The sequence below is a fragment of the Gobius niger genome (genome assembly GCF_951799975.1).
Source record: "Gobius niger genome assembly, chromosome: 20".
Lineage (NCBI taxonomy): Eukaryota > Metazoa > Chordata > Actinopteri > Gobiiformes > Gobiidae > Gobius > Gobius niger.
Genome location: NC_136871.1, coordinates 28443184 through 28469841, shown reverse-complemented (window position 1 = coordinate 28469841; position 26658 = coordinate 28443184). Strand labels below are relative to the sequence as shown.

Below are 26658 nucleotides of genomic sequence, written 5' to 3'. Positions count from 1 at the left end.
TATAACTGACCTTGCATCACATGAATGATCGCATTTTGAGGGACTATTTTCTAGCAAATCACTCCGCCGCTGCGTAGCTTATACAAACGCGAAGCAGATGCTGCTCAAATAAAAGGTATTTTAAATGCAAAATGGTTAAAATTATTCTATCGACACAGACATTTATATGGTTAGTCTGGCGTTATAAGTGATTTGCCTCAGGTGCTCTGTGGAGTGCGTAAAACTGTTTTTAATGCAGGCTAGCTGACATTGTAGAAATGCGCTAGCCTTGCACTAGCCTAGCGCCATGAAACTCTTCAAACATAAGAACTGCATGAATTACAAAAAAAATATCTCCAGGTACCAGCAACACTCTGGATAACTAGGAAATGAGGCCCTATGTCAAAAATCCTGAAATATCCCTTTAAGCTCGTGCATGACAGCACTTCGGACCCGCAGTGACACCTTTTTGAGTGATTTTAGAAGCAGTTGTGGTGAACAGGTTTGGGCTCATTCTACACCTTAGGATATTGTTGGAACATTTAGGCGGAGGAAATTAGATAATTTTACCATTTTTAAACTCCGTATAGTCCCTTTAAGGAGCAGTTTTCTATTATAACAAAGATTTTTGTCAACATATCCAAGTTTTCAAATGAGAACAAATGTGGAAATGAGAAAGCTAAACAAGTCAGTCCAGATAACATCCTTTTTGAACATTTCCCCGTAAGCCTTTTTTTTCTTTTCATAAGTCATGAAAAGGTTGTTATGCTCTAATTAGATTCCAACAATGTTTTGTCGGTGTAAAAGTCAATCTGTATTCTGCATTTTTGGCTTGCAGTGTTTATACCTCGGCCGCTTGCGTCTCCTGGTGCAGCAGCGTCAGCCCCGTGAGGTCTTCCAGGAACGAGTGGGAGGAATTGAAAACTTTGGACAGGAACTGGAAGCCCTCTCTCTCGTAGTGATCCAAAACCTAAACACAACAAGTGACACACAGAAAATGTTTTGACGGGCGATGAATTGTAGGTAAACATGTAATAAATATAATCTATTAACAAATGATGCGTTGTTTACGCAGAGTGGGCGAAGGGTGAAAGGGTGCAGCGGGTTCACAAGCGGTTCAATGCAAAGTGTCCAGACTCATGAATTCATTATTCATAATTTATCATCATTAAAGGCTAACTTTTTATTCTGGAAGAGGAATAAAATGTGCTGTGTCCTTCAGAATATTGTAAGCATTTTTATTGACCGTGAACTAGTTATTGTTGTCATCGTGTGACAGGAAAGTTCCGCTTTGCTACGTAAAAGTTGAACTGAAGAAGTGGGATGTTGGAATAAAAAAAGACATGAATGAGTTTGGATCAGTTTAAACTTGACTCGCTCGCTCGCTCCCTTTATAGACAAAAAAAGACCTTCAAACTCTACACACAACAACCTCAGCACTCGAGCTGCATCGTGGAGAGCAATGACGCATGTCTCCAAAATGGTGAAGTCCTACCTAGCATCTGTCGTGACACATTTTAGACGCTCCCAGATTCCGTCTGGTCTTCTATGCAGCTCATACAGAGCACAGGTGTACGGTTACCGATGGTTACCGCAGCTACAATGGACAGATCTGTATGGATGAATGTGTCTGTGTGTGTGTCTTTTACATCCAGACAACAACGACCACAGAACACAAAACTAAGGAGTCTGTTCTTTTATTTTCAGACTCCTTACTTTCACCTTTAGGATTTGTTGCAGCCTGGAGAGGAAATATAGTACAGTAATAAATATAGTATAACAATAATAACAATGTCATTACAACCACATTTTAATGTTAAAATAACCAAGTACAATTTAGATAAACATTTAGATCTACTTTTAGATCTAACTAACTACATGAAGTGAAATCATTGCCTGTAACTTAAACGCAGTGTAATTATACGCAACAAGAAATGTGATATTGTACTACGAGCAAACAGTTATTGCAGCCACCAAGTAGGCAACCATTTTTTTTTTATAACTTGCAAGCAATACGATGCAATGCTACTGACAGCCACAGATTACTAACTTCCAAAGGATCATAACACAGCGTGCTGACGTCATTAAACTATGGTACAAATGTACCTCATGTATCTCGACAGTAGTTTGTGTATCAGCTATCCAGGAGTATCGATGGTAACAAAATATTTGTATTAATTTGTTTATTTGGATGGGACAGTGCTTGTTAATGAACACACATGGATACATACATGTAAACACACCACACCGGATTGTAGCCTTGGGTTAATTCCCATCCGTCGTCCCCCCCTCGCTCTCAAACACTATTGTACATGTTTTTAGTGGTAAGGGAAACCGGAGTACCCGGAGGAAACCTACGGGGGGAACATGCAAACGCCACACAGAAAGGCCCGTCCGGGGAAGTAATCCCCTGGATTGGGCTGACTCAAACATCGCGAAACATCAGAAATAATTGGCCACGACCATTTTACAAGAAAACTTGTTTGAATCAGAATGTGAGAAGCTTTGTGTTTCTGCAACAGTTAATACAGCACTTTAGCAATGGACTGTAGAATGAAAGAATAAATATATAACATTGAAATATTTTATATATTCAGGCAACTTACAAAGAGTGACTCGTTATACAACTATTTTTCAACTATTCAAGTTACTCTAGGTGCTCTCCATCACTCATTCTGGATATTCTTTTCTTACAATTTCTCACTGAATAAACCAATGCCAAGGGCACAGTGAAAGAATGCACTTTTGTTCCTGAACATGCCGAACAAACCAAGATGCCAATTCAATACCTAAAAATGCTTCAAATTCTAAGAATATGTACTTCGACATGGAAGGGCTTCATTTTTTTGTTGCTGGCATTTTGATTAAAAGGTCTGTACATCTAAAGTTAAGACATGGGAAAATGTAACAATTTACTGTTTTTTACTCTCATTTCCTTGGTGCATATGTGGCCGGGGCTGGGGTTGAGGTGAGGGCGAGGGGAGAGAATTCAGCTTCTTGGTGGATGAAGCTGCTTGGACTGGGTTTGAAGTTAATGAAGAGAGGGCGGTACTGTAAGCACAGTAACAGAAGAAAGGAGCAATGTCCATTCTTTGGTGAGAATGTGTTTCCCATAGATTGATCACACTGTATGTCATTAGCCTCGAAGCGTAACTGCCTAAAGATGAAACAGTGTTTGGAGAGTAGAACAAAGAGGCTAGTAGAAAATAGAATCAAAAGAAAGAAAAAATACTCAATACAGCCAACAACTGACTTGGTAATTTATGATGTGAAGTTGAGTAGTATAATAGTAGTATATAGTAGTATAATAAGTATAATAAGGAGTTGGTATATCTCAGGACATCACAGGTTGAGGACAACAATAGTATTGGCGACACAGCTGCTTGAGACCTCTCGGAGACCGCATGGAGACTGCATTGAGACTTGAGGTGCCACAAACCGAACCATCATTTGAAACTGGCTTCTTCAAAGTGCAGATGAACAGTCCTTTAGTTCAGTGTTTTTGCAGACTTCATACTTCACAGATATTGAAACTAATAAAAAAAAAACACTCTGGGTAACCTGTCTAATCTGACGCGAGTTACAGAAATGACGCTACTCACTTGAAATGCGCAAGAGTGGAATAGTTTACATGTCTTCACACTTGCATCTGCGTGTGTCCATGTTTGTATACGTGTCTCTCTTTACACAGATCAGACGTGATGGAGTGGGGAGCTGGGGGGTTTGCGGTGGCTGACAGAAGCTCCCCTTACATTTATGGGCCACTTACAGAGAGTATATGAGTAAACACTTCCGACTGACGCAAGGCTTTTCCTTCCAAGAAAACTATAAAACTTTCAAAGCATGTCCACCAGTGACTCATCGGACCAGAAGAGCTCTTTCTGCAGCAAAAGTAATGCTTTCAGTAATTTCAGAGAATTTACATTTTGTCTATGGGTAAGTTCTACTTATACTGTAGTGGCTTGGCCTTGTACACACACAGCCAGCAAAGACACAACCAACTTTAAGTCTGAAAAGAATGTTATCATTAAGTTCTACTTTATCGTCCACATAGGGAAACTTCACCGCATTTGACCCACCCTGGTTTTGGCAGAAACAAAAAGCATTACATACTCATTCTTTGTGGATCTATGAATCTATTAAGTGGCTGTGATACTGTGGACTCTGGAAATGGCTGCCGTAACCAATTGTTTGGGAACCGCATCTATAATTGAAATGTAACATCTATTTAGGCTTATGAGCAATCGATGTCTGGGAATAGACCGTGCAGTAAAAGTGTGTTTACGGCTCTACTCGCTCTCCAGATCTGCAGTCTAATCCGTGCTATTAAAAGAGCGGCCATATTGGTCAGCTCCCATTGTGGGAAGTCAGAGGTGTCTGGCTCAGTTTGAGACAAAGCCACGTCAGCTGCGAGTTACTCTGCGGCCGGCTCTTTTTTATCAGGCCCCAGAAACAGTCACACACATAAGACCTGGTTTAGACCTCATTAGTCTAATGGCCATGTTTAGTCCTGGTTTACTCCTAGGTTCAGACCTGGATAACACTCGATTATACTGCAACTGACTATGTTTAGGTAAAGGGGAGGCATTACGCTTTTGGCAGGCATTTGGAAATAAACTCATCACACATTTTCACCACTGTCTTACACTTTGTAGGTTGGAAAAATGCAATATATTGATCTAAACCAACTGAAACAAAATATCCAGATTCACGTCCCGATTTTCATGTGGTCTTACCATAAGCTCCTCCCACCCCTTCTCCTCCTCTTGCTCCCCTTCGCTGTGCAGCTGTTTCAATAACATTTGCCATGAAAGGATCAAGCTTCGCTAGAGATCGTGAGGTGACAAAAGCATTTCCCGGATGAGCTTTTTGTGGAAGATTCAAAGATTACTCAAGATGCGCTTGTGGCTCGAAACACCACCCCACGTATATTTTAATGACAACATTGCAACATGGTAAAAAGCTCTCTGAAATGTCAATTTTAAGCCCTTTTAAGCCCAAATTCTGATCTGGTTTATACAAGATTTAGTCCTTGTTTAGTTCTGGTTTAGTCCTATTTCAGAATGACTGTACACAGGAAGCCTACAAAGCAGAAGAATGACGATGAGGTCTTCTTTGACTTCTATGGCCAAGCACGCACATCATCTACACAAAAGCGGGAGAGGAAAAAGCTACAGGAAGAGTTCGAGCGTAGACAGGGCCCGGATTGTTTTGTTTCTATAGCGACCTGGAAGCACACAGCGCCAGGAGTCACAAAAAAAAAAAAAAAAACGCACAATGAAACGTGCGCGCACACACACGTGACAGACACACACAGGCGAGCTACAGTGGGCTGAGATCTGTGTGGGAGGAGGAAAGCACTGGGAAAGGGACCAGAGCAAATAGCCGTATTGTGTTACATGTGATGAAATGATGGCTGTATCAGCACAAGAGAGAATAAAGTTTTATGTTTGTAAACTTGCATTTACTTGGTTGGAAGTTCTAGTGTGGATTATGACTCTGATTTAGACTGTCATAACACACATTGACATAGAAAACTAAAGTAGCTTGATTACAACAACTGAACAACTTTGCTGTGTAATGTTAGCACTACTGCTGCTGCTATTGAGCTTGTGTGGGATTGTGTCCAAAGCTCTGTCGCAAGTCTCTGGGATTCCTTTCCAAAATCATAAACTGATGGGAGATTTTTCAAATGTATATTATTGGAGCTACCATTCACATAAAAGCATTTGATTTTCTAAATGTACACCAGTAGTGACCTGGTACCCAATGGTTCTTTTCTCTACTTTTTAATGAAAAATATGCAAGTTTTTCCACGATCCCATACTCTATTGGGCTGTTGAGTGTGAATAGTCTTGCTCTTAAATATGACTCTAATAGTATTGTCAACATTTCTCCAAGCAAAAAAAAGAGTAAATGTAATATGTATGTGAGATTAGATGTTTAATCTGCCTTTAAGTTTCTACAATGCAGTTTTTAAACTCTAACCCTAACCCTAACTAAATTCATTATAGTAAATGGACTTAAGTTCCATTGGACTTGGGAAGTAGAGGAGGCAAGTGTGCGGGGAATTCTGCACAGCAACATGATGCTAACAGGACGAGGCAGAAAACAAGCTGCTTTTGGACAACTTTACTCAGGATATTAAAGGGATATTTCAGGATTTTTGACATAGGGCCTCATTTCCTACTTATCCAGTGTTGTTGATTTATGTATATATATATATATATATATATATATATATATATATATATATATATATATATATATATATATATATATATATATATATATATATATATATATATATATATAGCACTAGCCTAGCACTAGCCTAGCACTAGCCTAGCACCACTAAACTCTTCAAATATAAGGACTGCATGAATTTAAAAAAGAAAATAAATCTCCAGAAATCAACAACACTGGATAACTAAGAAATGAGGCCCTATGTCAAAAATCCTGAAATATTCCTTTAATACTTCACTGGAGGACATATCTGTGGAACAGTAGCAGTTTTAGCCTTGAAGCTCAAGTCTAACTTTACTCTAACAAGTTTCCCTATGTTTTTTAATACAGTATATTTTCTTAATGTATGTTAAAATGTGGACAGGAAGTAGTCTTTACCCCACAAGGGCCAACAGGAAGTTAGCCAAAAACATTCCCTACACAGTCAGAGCCTAGTGCTATTCCTACTGCTGCTACTCCTACCTTGAGAAAAGCAAGTGCTAACATGTAATGGATCATAATAACACCATTTGATCAGACGCCGAAAAGGATGAAAGGAGGAGAGGGGGGTGCTGACATCTTTACACCAACACAATGTTAAATATCCACTTCCTCTCCCTTTATGTCAAACAATACTCTGTACAAGGATAAACTCTTCTCCCTCATGTTCAGAGCGTCTATGATCCCTTTGTGCACTCCATAATCTCATCGGTCACGGGCTGAAACACGACACCTCCAAACTGGGTAGGACCTTTTTCATGGGCCCTGCGTAGGAGGAGAAAACCTCAAACTTAAAGCGCCATCGCACATAAAAATCAAACTCCTCCCCCCCTTCCCCGGACAAAATCCAAGTCAGTAAATGAGCTACTACTCCTGCTACCACTACTTCAAAACTATTACAATGTGTGTTTTTTGGCAAGTTCTATATCAGATCTAGCACTTCATATACTAACACCCCAAGCTATTACTCTATAACTCTTCAAGTACTACTGCAAGTGCTACTACACTACAAAGACCAATCGGCAGCAGTCATTTCGTTTTTTTCTTCTGCTCCTACCCCATGTAATATGGGAGTCGCTACTACAACTTCTGTTACGGCTACTTCAGCTACAGCATGTCCATCTTTCCCTCTTTGAGCCCGTCTTCGCACTCGGGTGATAGAGTGGGCCTTTATGACCTCTTGATTAGCACAAAGACTCCATTGAAATCAGAGCCACAGACTAGACTTTTCCTCACAGCGCTGTTTGTTCCCGTATACCTCCCCCTCACACACAGATTTTGTTGTTAAACTCGTTGGGTTTTCTCCCCAAGTCTGATCAGAAATCAGTTGTTTGAACATGCTGCGTAAGGCGATTCAGGTTGGCTTGTGTTTTACGCTGTCGTTGTTTAACCGACATATATTATACTCTCTTTAATGTACTTTCAAACTCTTACCAAAACATACAAGCCCAACAGGCAGCCTTTCTATCCGTCTAATTGGCTGATTTAGGATTGTGGACACTTCAATGAGCCACTTTTACAGCACAGTTAGCGGCAGGAGCTAGTTGGACTCAGAGGACAGTCGGTCTCCAATAAACTGCAGCCTGATCATTTCCATATGAGACGGGAGCATTTCTTTTTTCTTTTTTTTCTTCGCTGTGTTTCTCCCTAAAGAGCTACATTTCAAGCGGATTTATCATGGGAACGAGAACGACAGGAATCCCCCGCTTTCTGCTGAGGCTGCAGTTTGAGTGTGACAGCGGCGCAAAATAGGGCTGAGCGGAAAACAAAAAAAACGAGTGACGAGAAAAAAAGAAAAAAAAGTTTTTAGTTTTGTTGTCTAAAATGGGTTGCTTACAATGGGAGAGCAGGCGGTGCACTTGTCAAAGGCCAAGCTGGCAGGGAGGACGTTGTCAAACCTTGAGAGAAAACCTCGGATCTGTGGGAAATAGAAACAAAAATAAATAGAGTGAACATAGTGACAACGTGCACAAAGAAGGGAGTGAAATACCTACATACTGTACATAGTAGAAGCGATGTACTGCAATATTTTGTGTACTGAAAGTTCACTCATGTGTTTAAGGCACGTTTATGTGTTTACCTTGCCAACACAGTCACAATTTTGGTATTCATGCTTAATTTTCCTGCTATTAAGATGGTAATACTGTCCTTAGCTACTTTTAACTATAGCATTACTACAACTATTACCACTGCTACACACACAGCTACTTCTATTATGCAGTTGTTGCCACTTTGTCATTTATGTTACAAAAAAATCTATCCTTTTACATATATGTGAAATAGTAAGTTACTTTTTTCTCCTGCCATGCAAGGTAGAAATTTAAAATCAGGTTAGGAGCGCCTTCTGGTGGTCGAGGCCAAACATTACAGTTGATCCTGTATGCGTGGCCACATACAGGAGAGCAAGATAATACTGTTCATAAAAACACAATTATAGCTGGCATTAAAGATCTTTCACAGTTAGCGTGGGGGGAAAAAACTCAAAAATATTGATATAGCCATGGAAACGCTGGCTTGAGCTTTTAGAGCAAAAAAAAAAAGTGAAAAGTGAGAAAGAAGAGAGAATAATAGAAAAGTTGATGACGCATTTGAAAGAAAACTTCGATTGAAAGCGTTTTGCGGCTTTCAGTCTGTTATTTCAGTGTTTTTGTAAATGCACAGTAAGGCTGGTCGATCGATCCTTCCAGTCTTGAGTTTGAGGGGATTTGAATAGCTTCGTCTCCGAGCTGATCTTACCCTTCACTGTGTTGCAGTATGGACACCATCATTTCCACTGCCAAGGCTCCGGCGATCATGGCCAGCCCAGGTCGGCTCACTGTGCACTGCTGGTCCAAGGTTCTGTCCCGGGTCGACTAGTGACGAGAAACAACAACAAGGAAGGTGAACACCAGCCAGTGTATTTAATAAAAGACGGACACTATTTCCTTGTAGATGTTGTAATCTAAGAAGACAGTCAGTTATAGATGCATTTTCCTTTTGTGCACCAAAGTCCCGAGTCGCGAGTAATTTAGTGTTTTCTGTGTGTAGAAAAGTGAACCTGAAATTCTGTAACCTTCTGTAATGTAAATGCCAGTAATCCGCAGGGTTCATTTTCATCACTGCTAATTTCTAATATTTCAGATTCATTACATTTGCAAGACTGTAACTGCAAATACATTATCGGGAAACACTAAGGGGACACACAGTTACCTAAACAGTTTTGAGCTAAAAGAACATTCTGCTTCATTGTTTCCAAACACATCAATATGACCTAAAGTGAGACTGAAAGAAACAAATTGAAAAGTTCATAGAGCAAGAGCAGTGCATGTGTCTTATCTAAATGGTAATTTCAAAATGGTGTCCTCCTCCAGTAGCAGACTGCAGCTGTAAGACATTTAGAGATGACCAAATATCACTTTTAACAAATGGCTCCGGGCTCCAATGGACTTTTGAATCATCGGCCAATTATACCGAACGAAAGAGAGGTCACTTGGGGCGAAAAAGACAGAGCAAGGACAATGTTAACTTTTAAGTGCAACGTTCTGTACTGCGTTAATAGCAAACCAAATGCTAATATGATTGTATAATAATAATCTATGAGTTGACGATTTTTGGTGCCTGGGAGAAATGTTGTGCAGCATATTTGTGTAGCTCTATCTTAAAGGAACAGGCCACCGTTTTTACATACTGAGATATGTTCTTACCTTAGCTTTGACGAGTTCTTTAGGACCTGTCTGATCTTCACCTGTGCTTTCAGTCACGTAAACACAGTGCAGACGGCGTTAGCATTTAGCCTCTCCCTCTCTCCTCTATAGCTCCAAAACAGGTCAAGATAGAAGCTACCAAGCTCTTCCACGTTTTCCCTATTTAAATATGGTTACGTGAAGTGTTCCACTACAAAGTATAATTACACAAAATTAAACAATGTGGATTTTCTAAGCGGATAAAAGGGGGAACTATATTGTAAGGCGTAATAATACCAGGAGTAGTTCGAAATCCGCGCAGTAATCTTCACTTTAATGCGCAGTAATCTTCACTTTACTGCGCAGTAATATTCACTTTACTGTGCGGATGCCAAATTACTCCTGGTATTGTTACGCCTTACAAGATAGTCCCCCCTTTTATCCGCTTAGAAAATCCACATTGTTTAATTTTGTGTAATTATACTTTGTAGTGGAACACTTCACGTAACCATATTTAAATAGGGAAAATGTGGAAGAGCTTGGTAGCTTCTATCTTGACCTGTTTTGGAGCTATAGTGGAGAGAGGGAGAGGCTAAATGCTAACGCCGTCTGCGCTGTGTTTACGTGACTGAAGGCACGGGTGAAGATCAGACAGGTCCTAAAGAACTCGTCAAAGCTCAGGTAAGAACATATCTCAGTATGTAAAAACGCTGGCCTATTCCTTTAAAGGGACTATACAGAGTTTAAAAATGTTAAAACTATGTGTTTTCCTCCCCCTACATGTTCCAGCCATGTCTTAATGTGTAGAATGAGCTCAGACCTGTTCACCACAACTGCCTCTAAAATCCTGCACTGTCACTCAAAAAGTTGTTGCTTTGGGTCCGAATTGCCGTCATGCACGAGCTTAGACCAGGGGTCACCAACCTTATTTCAGCTGAGGGCTACTTTAAGAGCATTAAGTTGTTCGAGGGCTACCAGTTAAAAACAAATCCTAAAGACTTAAACGTACACTTTTCACTTATAGGATATTGACTCCATATTATATTAAAATAGCTTTATTTTAAACTCATACTGAGTCACAAGAACCGAAATAACTGTAATTTTAAGAATTAGATTCAAGAAAATGAAGTGTTTTACACTTTAGAAAAAGTCCCAAGGGCTACTGGACATGCCCCAAAGGGCCCCTGGGTGCCCGTGGGCACCACGTTGGTGACCCCTGATATAGACGGTGCAGTTACTTGATGGCCAGAGGTGGTAGTAGTGAGTATAAAATGGCAAACTTGCATCTAGTCCCTTTAAAGTAAAGAAGTATTGAATGAGTAAACAAATACCTCTGATGTATATGGGATTAGTTGTGGTGGATGTGCGTATTGGATGGTATGAATTGTCCAAGTATAATAAACTCAACTCTTTTCAACTCTTTAAATGTATCTCTAAGTTTCATGGTATTTGTACATCATAACGTACGAACACCAATTTCACCATATGGCTATAACTGTGTGTGCATCCATAACTGATGTACATAACTGAAGCAGTTTAATTCAAGAATAGACACATTTCCTGTTTCACATTGCTTGTCATTCCAAGTCAATCAGTTTTTTAACCAAATCTAGTCTGTATATGCAGTAACACAATAACCTTTAACCTGAAAAAAAGCAAAAATAAACTTCATATCTGCAGACACCAGACACTCTCCGGGCCTCACGTGGCCTGTAGACACAAGAGTGGTCTGGAGAGGCGGCAGAGGAGACCGGTGTCAGGGGCAGGGCAGCAGAGTGGAGGAGAAATGTGATAAGTGGACTCCAGCCACTTGTGATAGGTCACCCATTCACAGCTTTAAAGGACAAAATTTCAGAAAGTTGGAGTGACAGAAAAACCAATTCCGAGGGGCAATTTGAGAACCAAAATCTGCAGGCTACTGGGGTTCAACAACAGCACAGTTTTGATTAACAGTAATTGAAGGGGGGGCTTTGGGGTCTGAATAACCGCTATGAAACAGCATTGTTTCATAGCGTGTGTGTGTGTGCCTTACGTCTCCTGGCGCCACCACGTCGTTGCAGAAGTAGCAGCCCAGTTTGTGTCCCGGGATGTTGGAGAAGAGCGAGGAGCCCGGAGCGGAGGGGGCGGGGCCAGCAGGAGTGGATGCACAGGACGAGGCAGATGAGGAACAGGACGTGGAGGAGTCGCCCGAAACGCAGTCATTGACGGGGGATTTCTTCAGGCCGTGTCTCATCACCACAAACGTGTCAAAACCCAGGGCAGCGTTTATCACCAGCTAAAAAAAAAATTCTTTCATGAACAAGTGTTTCTTTCAAAAATGACATTGCAGACAAAACAACAGATCACAATGTCATACTCAATGCACTTGATACAATAAACTCATAACAATAAAATATCAAGGACAGGAAGCAACGTCTTTTTCAAAGTGTTCAAAAAGTACCATTAGCAATAACACTGCCAAACTGCAGTGTCACTTTGTAGTGAGGTCTGTGACAGCTCCGGATTATAAATGGCCACATTAGCTCAGAGCGGAACAAAACGGGACCAAAAAAACGTTTAAGTGGAGTCTGCCGAAGTTTAGTAAGTGAGAAGTTACAGGGCTGTGTGCATATGCATATATAGTGATAGAATATTAAAAGATATTGTTGCTGGACAGTGTTCCAATTATGTTCACCAATAATAATAGCCATCCACCAATGAGTTATGGCATATGCTGTATAATAAGGAAGAAAGAAGGAGAAAAAAACGTTTGCATACATTTTCAAGAGACAAATTGGATTGTCATGACCCTGTTCTCGCCTCCCAACACCCGACTAAAACATTGTATTGATTTCTGCCTCAATCTGCTCGCAGACTTTAGCAATTATGCATGGCAAAACGCTAATGCATTACAGGAAAATACAATTAGAACCTAGCAGACCAAGGCAATTCATCTGTTATCTTTCCTGTTCTTGTGTAGTAATGTTAAATATATAATGGAAAGTGCGGGAAAGTTTCAATTCATTCATTAAGATTAATTTTGTGAAAATGGCTGCCCAAACTTAAAACAGCTTGCTGCTGAGACAAAGTACAATGTTATATGAAATAACATGGGGAAGCTAGATATTTCTGTTTTTAATAGAGATCCACCGATCCAGTTTTTTTGCTACCGAGACTGATAATGGGGTTTGAGTATTTGCCGATATACAATATTTACTGATACCAAGAGACTTTCTGAAAAGTAGCTTTCTCTGAGTGAAAAATGTTACTGATTTTTCTCCATTGTAAGATCAATAAAGTCATATTTTATTGTCATGTTATCAATTATATCTATTGATAAACTCTTGGATAAATATTTAATAAGGATGACTTTTCTACAATAAATATCCTTGGGTATATGACAGGCTTTAGGTTACATTAATATAAACAACTCACATAAAGTGATCGGATCATTACAAATATGTTAGATCTGTTATTTCTTAAACAAAAATACAAACACTTGCCTTGAGCAGTGGTCATTTTATTTTATTTGGCTGCTTTAGGTATTTCTATCCTTGTTTCTGTCCCAGCCTTGATTAGTTTTCATTAGCATTAGCATGCTCACGCTAGCTTTAGCATGCTATTGCTAACTGCTGAAACAATCAAAAATATATTTGTGGAGGTTAAAACTCAGCGATCGAATTCTCCAGGTTCTTAGCTTTACAATGATCTATAACATGCCCATATTCACTTAGAAAAAGTTGTGTTTTTAAGGCATTGAGAGCCAAAGCTAGTATCGGATATTTGTAGTCGATACCCGATATCGTATTGTTTCCAATATCGGATCGTGCATCCCTTGTATTTATGCACGGTGTATCTTGACTAACTAAGCTAACTTAAGGAAATCTACTTTTCTTTTTATGTTCATTACTTTGGAAACAGTTGGTGATAACATTTGCGATATGAATATATCTAGTGAATATATATATGAATATATATAGTGAATTTCTCCTTTGTAGTGAATTTCTCCTTTGTGAGATGAATAAAGGTTTATCTTATCTTATCTTATCTTATCTTATCTTATAATCGTGTGTTTGTTAAACGCAGGCTGTAAACTAGACTTTAGCACTGATGTGGGGCACTCGGTGAAATCTTCAGCTTCAAACCTGACGCAGTAAGAGGGCTGGTCCTGGAAGCCAGTGGAATTGGCGCTCACGCTGCACACCGAGCAAGATACCGAGCTCGCCTGGACTGTTGTTGGGCCAGGCGGAAGATTGAGCCCTGTCAGTGTTACACGTTTTGAGTTACTAAGTATCAGATAGACAGATGGTGAGTTGGTGATACCTTTCTTTTGCTGGCAGAGATGACTGTGGGCAGCCAGCGACTCTCCCTGGTGTCCATCAAGAGGAAAACCACGTCATGCTCGGAGATGAGCCTCTCCAGCTGCTGCACGTCCCTCTGCGCCTGAGCCTGAGTGGCCTCGGAGAAGTTGACTGGATGTCCCGGCATGGGGATACTCATGTTGTAGCCCTCTGCATTCTGCGGAGATATAAGGGGGGACAACAGTCCATCAGGCAATCTAGGGCTCTGCAATATGACAATGTGAATAGAATGGGATATGATCTGCCATTTTCTGTTCAAACTCCTCCCATTGGTCAGTCTCTAAATGACTGACGGGGGATTTAAACACATTGTGGTACAAACTTTCAGAAGCAGAAGAATGTGTTAGTTACCTCTTAAGACAATATGAAGACACTAAATACACATGGATCCTCATAGCCAACCTGAACACTTGCGCACTATGATGCTACATTGACAAATAAAAAGGCATACAACAAAAAACATACAATCTGGTAGTGGATCTGTGATTTCAAATCTTGTGACAGGCTGTTGTATTTTGCACAAAAATAATGTCCAGTGAAGACTAGGCAGAGTGGACAAAATGATGCACCAAACAAGATAAAAAATCAAGCTAGGAGTGAGTAAACTCTAAAAGCAAACTTTATGGAGGCCTTGAAAACAGCTCTTCTGTGAGTGGTCAAAGGAGAGCACAGGTGGTGGACATGAAAGACCCAAACACAGCGGGCCTAGAGGAGCAGCCTGAGACCCCTGTCCTTTTGAAGGGTTTACGGAAAATGCCATCCATAATCTTTGCAATAACAAAGTTTCCCAAAACCGTATTTCCCTTATTTTCTTGTCACTATTGCTTCAGAACGGGAACAAAATAGCATAATGCTGGGAGATGGAACGTTTCCAGCTTATCCAAAGTCTAAAGGAATTAAAGTACAGGGTTTCAGTTATTTTGGGGAGAAGTGTTTATAAGTAGATTACAATAAAAATTTGAAAGACGTGCAACTCGAACAAAGTATCAGAAGGATTTGGATTCTAAGAAATACATCTTTCAACATACCTGTCCTGCTATGAACCCACATACAGCCATTACAATAAAAGATGTAACCTGCATAATCTCACTAACAAACTTGTCATTGTGTGGGAGGTTATGAAAAATCACACAATTTCCAAGAGAAGTTTCTTATCCAAGTTTTTGAGCAGCTGTTAAACTTGTATATGCACATTATACATACCACACATTATGACTCAATTGTTGTGCTTTTTCTATGAAGGTAATGACTCTAATGCCACCTTTTCTCTGTAAATAACACCAACTTCAGAAACAATGACTCACTCAACAGGCATCAGTCTGAGAAATGTGACAGCTACTTTCTCAGCTACTGCACAGGGACACGGAACATGACAAGGAAGTATTAGTTTGATTATGACTAAAATTATATATTTGTCTTTTTATGTTTATAATAACTCCGGTGAGCAATCCATACATATTGTTAAGCATTGCAAGTGTTAAGGGCTGAACTAGTTTGTAAAGGGCTGAACTAGAGGAAAATAAAATACCGGTACTCTCTGATGTCTAAGTAAGCTAAACTATATACATCATTATAGCAACAGTTCTCCAATAAACAAAGATAAATGTGTTTGTTGATGCATGAGAAAACTTGCAATCGTCATGAATGCGTCAATATGCCACTAATTTCTTTTTTTTTTTCTGCATAAAAGTAATCAAACAATAAGTTAAACCGATGCAATAATAAACTCCAAACATCAAATCACACTCTCTCCTGGATAAACCTCCATTCCTCTATTCAGGCCGAAAGGGAAGCACCACTGACCTTTTTTTACCTGTTATTTTGGGGCATTATGTTGTTTTTAAAGGTCAGTATAGATTTAACATTTGGCCAAAATAAAAAGTTTACCGGTACCTCTTTTGTGAACTGAAGTGCATGTAGCGTCAGCAAAGGCAAACTCATTAATCTGAAATGCAGAGACCATGGTTTTGTTTCATGAATCAATAATCAGTGTTGCTTCAGGAATATTGTAGCTGTCAGCGCTGCTTTTGATCATTTCCTTTGTGAAAATGTCATGCGTAATAATGCCGGCTGAATTAATGCACAAAAAGAGAAATGATTTTAATGGTTTGGACAGTAACATTTTTATTGGTTACAACAAGACTCAGAAGATTGAAATCTTTTGAGGTCTATAATGAGACGCTGCATCTTTTTTTTTTACCAGTCAGTTGTCATTATGCTGTATTTCTTGTTGTTGTGCGCCGTGAAGCTGCATGACGGCCAGGGAGGAGAACCTGCTGGACAGGGAGGGGAACCAGCTGGACAAGCTGGTTAGGAAGTATGTGCCAGTGACGGGGAGGCGGGTGGGGGTAGGGGGAGTGAAGTCCATCCTCACTAATATTAGTTGCCCCCTGCACGACTCTGTGGTTGCTGAAAGAAGCAGCCGCAGGGACAGACTTTCCTCAGTGCTCTGCATGAGGGAGAGGTCATGAGAGGTGCAGGAGGTCATTAATCCTGGCTGCTGTGACTATGGGCCTGATCTTGTGTTCCTAAACGCAGACTATAGTGTAACATTTTGCGCTGAGTCGGTGCACACTTTGAGATCTCGCCACTCCAGACTTAGCACATTTAAGTGGGAAGTACATGGGGTGGAGAAACACCCATGGCCAATGGCGATATGTACAACAGCCTTTTTCCTCCAACCAGACAAGGGCGGCCGGGAAGGGGGCGGTGGAGAGGGGTTGTGGGGGAGTGGGGGGTGAACATGTGCATTTCTTTTAGTCGCATTTACGGCCGAGCGAGTGCCGATCTGCGGCACAGCGGGATCAGCATCTTTCTCTAGAGACATGGACATTGTTAAGCTCACGATGGGGTTAATAAAGTTTTTAGTTTGACACGTGAGAGCCTGTAATGCAAAAGGAAGAACACGGCTCAACAGCAACGCAACTCAGAAAATAGCCATCGAGTTAGAGTTTGCGCTGTCCTTGCGCCAGGCACAAGATCTGGCCCTCTATGATGATGGAGCATTTAATTTTTTTATTTTTTTTTAGGGTATTTTTTTACATTCTTTATTTTGTATGGATGTTCTTGGATGTCACACATTGTTTGCTCGCGGGCACCTGATTTTCCCCTTCTAGGATTGAATAAAGTAGCTACCTACCTATCTATCTAATAATGGAACAATAAAGTGCTGAAATCATATCACACTAAAAATGGTAAATGGTCACATTTATATAGCGCCTTTCTACCAACCACATTCACACGCTCATTCATAAAACAGTGTACGCAGACATTGGAGGCAAGGTGGGTGAAGCGTTTTGCCTAAGGACACAACAACAGTGTGCACCTTCAGGAGGCGGGATTCAAACTGCCGACCCTCCGGTCAGAAGACGACCCGCTCTACTCTCTGCAGCACTGTCGTCTTACATTATTGCAAAATTCAACTAGTCATCACAAATTACAAAGAACTACCATTGCTGTAGACTTTGTGTATGTTGTCACTCACCACACCAGGGAAGATCTTGGTGAGGCGGTCCACTGCGGCCGTGGCCTTGGACTTTCCCCCTCCGAGACAGTCCTCGAACTCGTACAGAGGCTGACGGACCGGGTTTGAGTATGAGATCTTTGCATTGTCCACAAAGGTGATGTGTCTGACTCCCCAGCCCTGAAAAAACAAGCATTATCAGTCCATTAAAAAGTATCCACAGTAGGATCTGGAGATGGCTCCCCTGCCGCTGCACTGAGGACGCCTGTGGATTTTACAGGTTGCTCAAATGCATTTAAAGATGATTCAAATAAAATGCAGAGAAATTCCTTATAAAGTATGTCTCACCTAACCTTTGCTTTGTGACTGACTAACAAAGAAACGTACAATTTAGCTGCAAAAATAGAGCCACCCCTGGAGCTGGTGTGTTCTAGTTGTATAGACTTAAATGACTTGACATGGATCCACTGTGCTTAACTGAAAGTATTTCTGAGCCCCGTGGAGTCTTTCAATAAAATGACTGTTCTCTCTTTTTCCCTCCCATTGTCCCATTGTGAATCCCAATCAATATGAGAGCAGCTCCGAAGTGTACAGAGAAAATTGTATTTTATCAAAACGCGCTGCTCCTTTTCAAAAACAACTAATCCAATGCCAACCCGGCAAACTGGGACAATCTAGAAAACACAGTGTCCAGTTAATCACAGTATTTCTTTGCGTTTTACCATGAGGGTCCGGGCCACGTTGCAGCCCAGAGTGCCCGCCCCGAGCAGCAGACACTTGGTGCTGATGACTCGGTCCAGATCCAGAGACGGCACCAGCCGCCAGCGCATCAGCTTCAAGTTGAGGTCAACGGAGGATTCAGCCAGTCTGAAACCAGGACAGTGCATACTTAGTCTCATGTCCAGGTCTGTGAAAAGCGCTACACAAATCAACATTACTAAGTCACTAGATCAATGTTTTGCCCATATCATTTTAGGGCATCACTGAATCAGTAATTACAGTGTTCCCAAGTGTCACCATTATGTGCAGGGTTAGCCAAGCATGCTATTAGCAAACAAGCTAGGTTTGTTTTTGATGATTCATGTCCACCTTATTCCTGGGTCCTAGTCACTCATGTAGAAACGATTATTGGTACATTTCCCGCTGAGATGCCAAAAGTTGCGCTGAGCCATTGATTTCCAGCCCAAACTCACCCTGGTTGCCAGACTGAGTTTTCGTTTCACATAGCAGTTTACTTCAACATTTCTAGATGTTTTTCTAAACCAGGGGTGTCAAAACCTTTTTCATCGAGGGGCACATTTTGAAGTTTGTACAGCATTGAGGGCCACAAATGTACAATGACAAATAAAGCACTTACTTATATTCAACTGGATGCATCTAGGAGAGACTTTAAAGGAATAGGCCACCGTTTTTATATACTGAGATATGCTCTTACCTCACTTTAGTCGAGTTAATATATCCCCGTCTGGTCTTTGTCCGTGCGCTCTGCCAGGCAAACGGAGCACATACGCAGCCTCTCCCACATGTCACATAGCTCCAAAAAAGCTCACGATAGAAGCTACCAAGCTCTTCCACGTGTTCCCTATTTAAATAAAGTTACGTGAAGTGTTTTCATGCGAAGTATATTACACAGAAATGTAACGTGTCGATTTTATAAGCAGATAAAAAGGGGGACTATATTGTGAGGCGTAATGGGGAACACGTGGAAGAGCTTGGTAGCTTCTATCGTGAGCTTTTTTGGAGCTATGTGACATGTGGGAGAGGCTGCGTATGTGCTCCGTTTGCCTGGCAGAGCGCTCGGACAAAGACCAGACGGGGATATATTAACTTGGCTAAAGTGAGGTAAGAGCATATCTCAGTATATAAAAACGGTGGCCTATTCCTTTAAGAAAAATATTCGTTTTTGAGGCTATAATTATGTAGAATAATTACATTTGCAGTAAAAAGTACCATCTCTGGTGATACCAATAACCTTGAGGGCCACAAAAATTGGTCTAAGGCACTTTGGGCACCAGTGTTCTAAACGATCAGCTCCTGTAGAATTTAAAAGGAAGTCATAGCGCAGCTCGGGGACATGTTGAGCTGTTTGCGGTTGAACTGAAAAACAGAGGAAGCTACATTTATGGCTCTGGAACATGCTCCTGAACTAAAGCCGGCCTCATACGTGTTTGTGGTGATTATGAACATGCCAAATGAGAGTGACTCTTACACAAAGTCAGCCCGAGCTCACTGAGGTGTTTTACACTGTTAACACACAAGAATGACCTCCTCTCACTGTACGGGTGACATGACCCCAAAGCAGCACGAGCCGTTACTATGGATACAAGCTGAGCTGGGGCTGTCGTACCGCCCCTCAAAAGCCATTGATTTGAAGAAGTTGATTTGGCCAATCAACATGAAACAAAAAGTGTTTTTATACTGACCATCCACTCTCCAAGCTCAGAGGACCCACATCTTAGTAAAGTCTCTGTGAAGCATCGCAGAATTAGAAGATATCCAGTTAGGTGGGGACAACTTTGCCATCCTAACACATCACGCCCATTGGGTCCGAAAACCCACTGATGGGGTCATTTTCAGTCATACGTTTATTGCGAGCAGCTAATCGCAGCTCGTAGTTTGGTTTCAGCGGTGACAGCTCGTGTGCCCACATAGTTTACATCTCTAAAGCTCATAAAGAGTGGATCAGTGCGAACAGATTACATACAGCTGCAGGGTTTACAAACAAACGATGAACGTGTGGCATTATCAGTTTTATGCATTTTATTCCAATAAAACTTAATGTATTTTAAAATAACTATTGGACAGCAGATGGCGCCAGCGCGTAAAAGGTATAAAAGCCCACCCTGGTTCACACGCACTTCCTCTGTCTCCTCACTGGCGTCTCCCGGCTGGTTGGGCTGTGCCCAGGCTGTGCGTGTTGTTCCACGGGTCCAGGTAGCTATGGTTCATTCATCCTCTTTTTAAGATTGGTTTAGCCGCTAACGTAGCTTTAATTTTAGCGTCGCAGGTGGCCGACAGCTTCACGCGCACCACCTCACGGCGTCCACGCCTCTCTCGGTGTGTTTGGTCCGGGGTCTGCTGGGGCCCTCGCACAACCGGGAGGCTATCGAAGCACCGCACCGGCCGAGTAGGGCTAGAGATGGGCGTGCGACGATAAGATTGGCTTGCCTCGTCGTTAGCCCTGTTAAGAACTGCTCCAAAGCTAACCTTTTTATTTACGTTTAGGTGATCCAACTGCTGCTGTCTTGCTTTGCTTGTGTCTTGCTTTACTTATCTTGCTTCGTCTTGTTTCTTGTCTTCCTGTTTTGTTTTGTTTTTTACTAACTGAAAAGCTAGTGTGACCCAAATGAAAATACTGTGAACCAACTGAGACTTAAAGTGTACAAAGTGTTCAACTGAATGTAACAAATGGTGAAATGTCTAGTGTGAACAAAAAGTATGAAACGACCAGAAAGATAAAAAAAAGTACAACATAGAAATAAACTAAACTGTGCAAAAGGAACATGCTGCCTCTGTCCTTATGGGTCGAACCTGTGTGTCTTAAAGCACATTTTTCCAGTTTTACTGGATGGCGTTGTCTGGCATTTCATTTAATACACCACTACCACTCGTCATGTCACACACGGTTCTGGATCATACCAGAAATCCCATCCATAATTCCTGCATGGCCTTGGAATAAGGTGGATAATAATACTTGTTTTAAGTATTAGATTTTCACAGAAAGGTGTATTTTCTATGCCCAGTGTACAGTATGGAGACACTATTGAATGTTTAGCTCCTTCTAAGCCGTAAATTATGGAATATACATTTTTTTAACACAATGAGTTTTAGCATCAATGTCTGGGGTTTGACATCCCCTGACTATGCACCTGAACTATTAACATCATGATAATTACATGTACTGTACCTTTTAGGGTCCATACATTCACTCAGATTCACCATTCTGGGTCCCATTGCTCCTTTGATGTTCTTCTCCCAGCCCACGCTCTTTGGACATGCTATTAATGCCAAAAACGGAGAAATATAAGGCAGATAAAAGATGGTCCAGACAGTGCACTGGTTACACCTACACAGTAGACTTTTATGACACATAGAAACGGGGAAAAAGGTTTCTAAATGTTCCATGCGCCTTCTCAGTGTGACATTTTTGATATTTAGAAAATTGAAACTCTTTACTGAGACACGTGATCTCTATGGAAACCGGTTTGAACAAGAGAAACAGAGGGGAAATAAGGAGAAAATAGCTGCGTTGGCTGAAGCAGAAGCTCTAATTTACTCATGGTGCGCTCAGCATTTCTCGTTAAAAGCCCGTTTTATTGTTGTAGTGTTAACAATAGAGCGCACTTCTACATGCAATTAAAACTTGAATGAAATAATGAAAAACAGCTTAATTACTACAAACAAGTACCAATAATCACAAGTCTTTTGTTTAAGTGCAATCGTTCCAACGCTCAAAATCACGCTCCTACTTCTAAGAAAGCTGTGCCAAACAGAAATGATCTAACATGGTTATGCCTTAGAAAACCATTAGACCATCACCAGATTTAAGAAATGGAAGTACTTATTACAGATTTCTATTTTCTATCTCATTCATTATAGTAACATAATTTAAAGCAGTACTAAGTATCTCATGCCCCTAGAGGCCATAAGCGCCACTGCAGGTGTCGTAGCATATTGCGATTTTCTACTCATTAGTTGTCCGTGAGAGTAAATACTACGCTGACAGAAAAGACGAAGGGAGAGAGGGATATTGTACATCCAATAACACAATGGAGATCATTTTTTTCACTCAAATTTGGCTGTAAATACTGTTTAAGTGGCGCTAGCCTGCAGTTAGCTTTACCCGTTAGCCTGTTTTGGTATTGGTGACTCCGACCTGGTGCAGGGAAGTTGCAAATGCGATTTTCTGGCCAGACACCGGGGAGATGAAAGACCCCCCAATAATTCCATTAACAATTGTATTACCCCCAGAGGGACTACGAAAAGGATTTATTAAGGTAAGCAAGTTACTTAGTACTGCTTTAATAGACGTTCTGTGTGTAACTGGGTTTAAGAATGAGTGTAGGTGGCTATATGTACTGTAAAATTAACTTAGAACTTGCGTAATGCTGTGTTACCATGGCAATGTAAAACTAATTTGAACCAATAAAGTATAAAGCGAGATGACTAACAAAAACGGAGACACTGTGGGAAAAAAAACTGCGTTTTATTCTTTCCTCATTTACAAGACAAAAGAGTAAAACGTAGGCGAAGGAACGTGACTTTGGTGTGATCACAATGTAATTAAACCACAAAGGTAATTATAGATGAATGCACGTATCTGTTAATCAGCAACAGTGTCTCACCTGAGTTTGGAGCCAGTGTGGGCAGTTTGAGCTGAAGCATGACGCTGTGATGGATGGAGCGACTCCCCTGTAGAGTCCTGTCTCTGAAACACAGCACCTCCAGCACCTCCAGCTTCGAGCCCCTGGAATAGAGAAGTGGCACAAGTTTGAATCAGTTTGAATGTTGTTTAGCCAATTGTCTCACTATTCCCACTGGGGCTGTGTGTGCAATATTGTGATGTTTTACTAAACCGTTTCAATGCAGGGTAACACTTTACATTACGGGCCGGTAAGTCCTTGGTACTTACAGAGGTAATTCTAGATACTTATTGTGGTACTTATGGTGGTACTTACAGTGATACAGTGGTAATTCTAGGTATTTATTGTGGTACTTACAGTGGTACTTATGGTGGTACTTACAGTGGCACTTACGGTGGTACTTTTGGTGGTACTTGCAGTGGTACTTATGGTGGTACTTACAGTGATACTTACGGTGTTACTTAGCGTGGTACTTGCAGTGGTACTTATGGTGGTACTTACAGTGGTACTTAAAATGGTACTTATCGTGGTACTTACAGTGGTAATTCTAGGTACTTATTTTAAGGCTGATTTATGTTGTTTTATAGTCACAAAATCCTAGAAATTACTTCTCTATGTAGAAGTACCACATTTACTACCTATGAATTGCTGCTATAGTATCCTTGAATTACAAATAAGTACCATTGATGTATCACTGTAACTACTAGAAACTATCACTTAAAGTACCAAAGTAAATAGAAGTACAACCTTCATTACTAAGAGCATTACCACTGTATCTCTTAGTAATGAGAGATACAGTGGTAACTCTGAGTCTCCCTGACCCTAATCCTAACCCCTAACCCTAATTACTAGTAATTACCACTTTTAGTACCACAATAAGAACCTAGAATTACCACTGTAAATGCTAGTACTTACCAATTTAAGTACCACAATAAGTACCTAGAATTACCACTGTAATTACCACTGTAAGTACCACAATAAGTACCACTGTCATTACTAGTAATTACCACTGTAAGTACCACAGATTTACCGGCCCGTAATGTAAAGTGTTACCGATATGGTTTGCAATATTTCATCTTCAACTGAATATCATTCACGAGAAATCTCTTTTTCTGTCATAAATTATCAGATAAATGTTAAATGCTCCCGTCTATGGTGATGATACAGTGGCCTGTCCTGAACTGGATCTATACATAATTAGGAAATGTGCAGGAAATAAGTACAAAACTGACAACTGTAGAATGAACAGCTTCAAGTATGAGATGTAGCAATTCGTTGTCAGTCATGATTTTGTTGTAAATACAAACACCTCGAAAGAAATAAAGGACAGACACTGCTCCATTTACCAATTACCCAGATCCAAAACTGAACTCCAGCAGCCCTGCAAAATATTTACTAAATAATGCTTTACAGGGCTACTGAAATAAACAAACAGTTTATTTCTGATGGAGCTGAGGGCTGATAGAGTTTGTCCTCGATAAGAATAGCTTGTGCACACAGAGGATTTGGAAGAGCTTTTAAAAGTGCCATTTCTTTTGCTTCATCTTCCATCAATTTTCCACATAGTACCACATCAAACAAAAATTCTGCTTCACGCCATGGGAAATAAAGCCTATAATGCCAGAAGATGTTATTTGCTGTCGCTAGCCATTTTCTGCCACTGCATAGTTCACTTCTGAACTATTTGCAAGGAAAAAACAAGCAACAATTGTGACTCATGAACACCAGTGCTTCTAATTTGAAGCATGAGCTACGAGTGGCCCAATGGGAGGAGCTTTGAGCAAGAGATCGTCATGTTTTTGAGGAGGCTAATGAGACAGTGTAAAAGTGAAAAAGCAGATTTATAATATTTTATTCCACCAATAATATCACACCAAAGAGCACCTTCCTTGCTACTTGACACTAACTTCCTGAGCGTTTTGTAATTTGGAGTTTTTGGCAATGCATCAGAATACGTTTGTTTGAATGCAAACTCCAGTGGAATCTGTGGTAAAATCTCAAGTGGTCGACTATTACACAAGCTGGGAATTCACAGCAGTATCATTATGATGACAAATGATCTGGCTTTTTACACAGAACAGTGGTAGATTACGCGTAAAATATATTCACAAACCAAAGTAACACCACAAGGACGTGCAGAGTCGACTCAATGCGACTCTTCTGCACAGGATTGGAAGTCGGTATTAAAATTATGATATGGATATAAATCAGTGGTTCTCAAACTGTGAAACGTGAATCACTGAAGGTACTAGGGCTTGTTCTGGTGGTCCTCAGCAGCAGGATCATCAGCAATTCATAGACTTCATTCGATTTCATAAGATCATTTAATTTATGCTTTATTTATTTATTATTTGTTTATTTATTTAACCTTTATTTAACAATCTCTTTTACAAGAGTGACGTGGCCCTTTGGTAGTAAATACAAGTTAGTTGTTCTAGTTGAGACATGGTTTACACCCAGTAAAGACACACAGCAGATAAATCTAAGCTTGGTGACTAAGGCCAAATGTGTATTTGGTGGTAGTTGGAAAACATTTTTAAGTGGTGCTTGAAGTGAAAGGTGTAAGAACCACTGCTCTAAATAATAAAAGCTTGCGCCATATTGCACAATGTTTCACCCCCCAAAAAAGAAGAAATTACAAGCATTTAATGGATTAAAAAACAAACCAACATGTCTTTAGTGTGAGCAGGCTTACCTGTCCTCAGATCTCATTTTGCTTGGGGCAGGACATCATTAACTCACCTCCATGGACACACTGCTGCTTGTTTTTGACTATAGTTAGTTAAAGATGATAATCTAAATACATACGATCCTCTACCAAGTGCTTTATTTTGATCCCATTGAAAAAATAGCATTGCCGGTGTCAAGCTGAGCTATAGCATCTTTGTTATTACTGGACGATTTTATATGTCTAATCATTTATTTAAAAAAATATTTCTCTTCAGTTTGTTGCCTTTAGCTTTCCTCCAAACTTTACACTTCCAAATCTTGGCAGGATTTCATGTTGGCATTTCTAAAACACACACCGACAGACTTTAGGGACAGACCTTACCATCTGTGTGCGATGAGAAGCAGCAGATTTCTCAGAGGCCAGCCGGGATGTTGGGAAAGCGTGCACGGATCATAGACGCCTACAGAAACCTACAAGACAGACAGCACAAAGTAAACTTCAGATTTGGATTAGTCTCCAAAAATATAGGTGAGATAAAAACAAATGTCTGTCACGCCTGCAGTCTGAAACTATGGTTAAACATGCACTACAGATTTCACTCTATTTTTGATCATTGATTGATCATTGATTATCTATTTAAGTTTCGCCATTTTAAAGGAATAGGCCACCGTTTTTACATACTGAGATATGTTCTTACCTAACCTTAGCCGAGTTAATATATCCCCGTCTGGTCTTTGTCCGTGCGCTCTGTCACGCAAACGGAGCACATACGCAGCCTCTCCCACATGTCATATAGCTCCAAAAAAGCTCACGATAGAAGCTACCAAGCTCTTCCACGCGTTCCCTATTTAAATAAAGTTACGTGAAGTGTTTTCAAGCGAAGTATATTTACACAGAAATGTAACATGTCGATTTTATAAGCAGATAAAAAGGGGTACTATATTGTGAGGCGTAA

At 40.6% G+C, this 26658-nt stretch overlaps 1 protein-coding gene across 1 annotated transcript in view; it reads right to left on the bottom strand.

The window, feature by feature from the left end:
- Positions 1-26658, bottom strand: part of atg7 (ATG7 autophagy related 7 homolog) — a 58092-nt gene that overhangs the window by 26822 nt on the left and 4612 nt on the right. The window contains 11 exon segments of the mRNA XM_079578886.1: positions 827-949; positions 8042-8122; positions 8876-8942; positions 8944-9056; positions 11899-12141; positions 14169-14363; positions 17691-17849; positions 18392-18536; positions 21577-21667; positions 23015-23136; positions 26085-26173. Of these exon segments, the coding sequence (XP_079435012.1) occupies positions 827-949; positions 8042-8122; positions 8876-8942; positions 8944-9056; positions 11899-12141; positions 14169-14363; positions 17691-17849; positions 18392-18536; positions 21577-21667; positions 23015-23136; positions 26085-26173 (1428 nt within the window).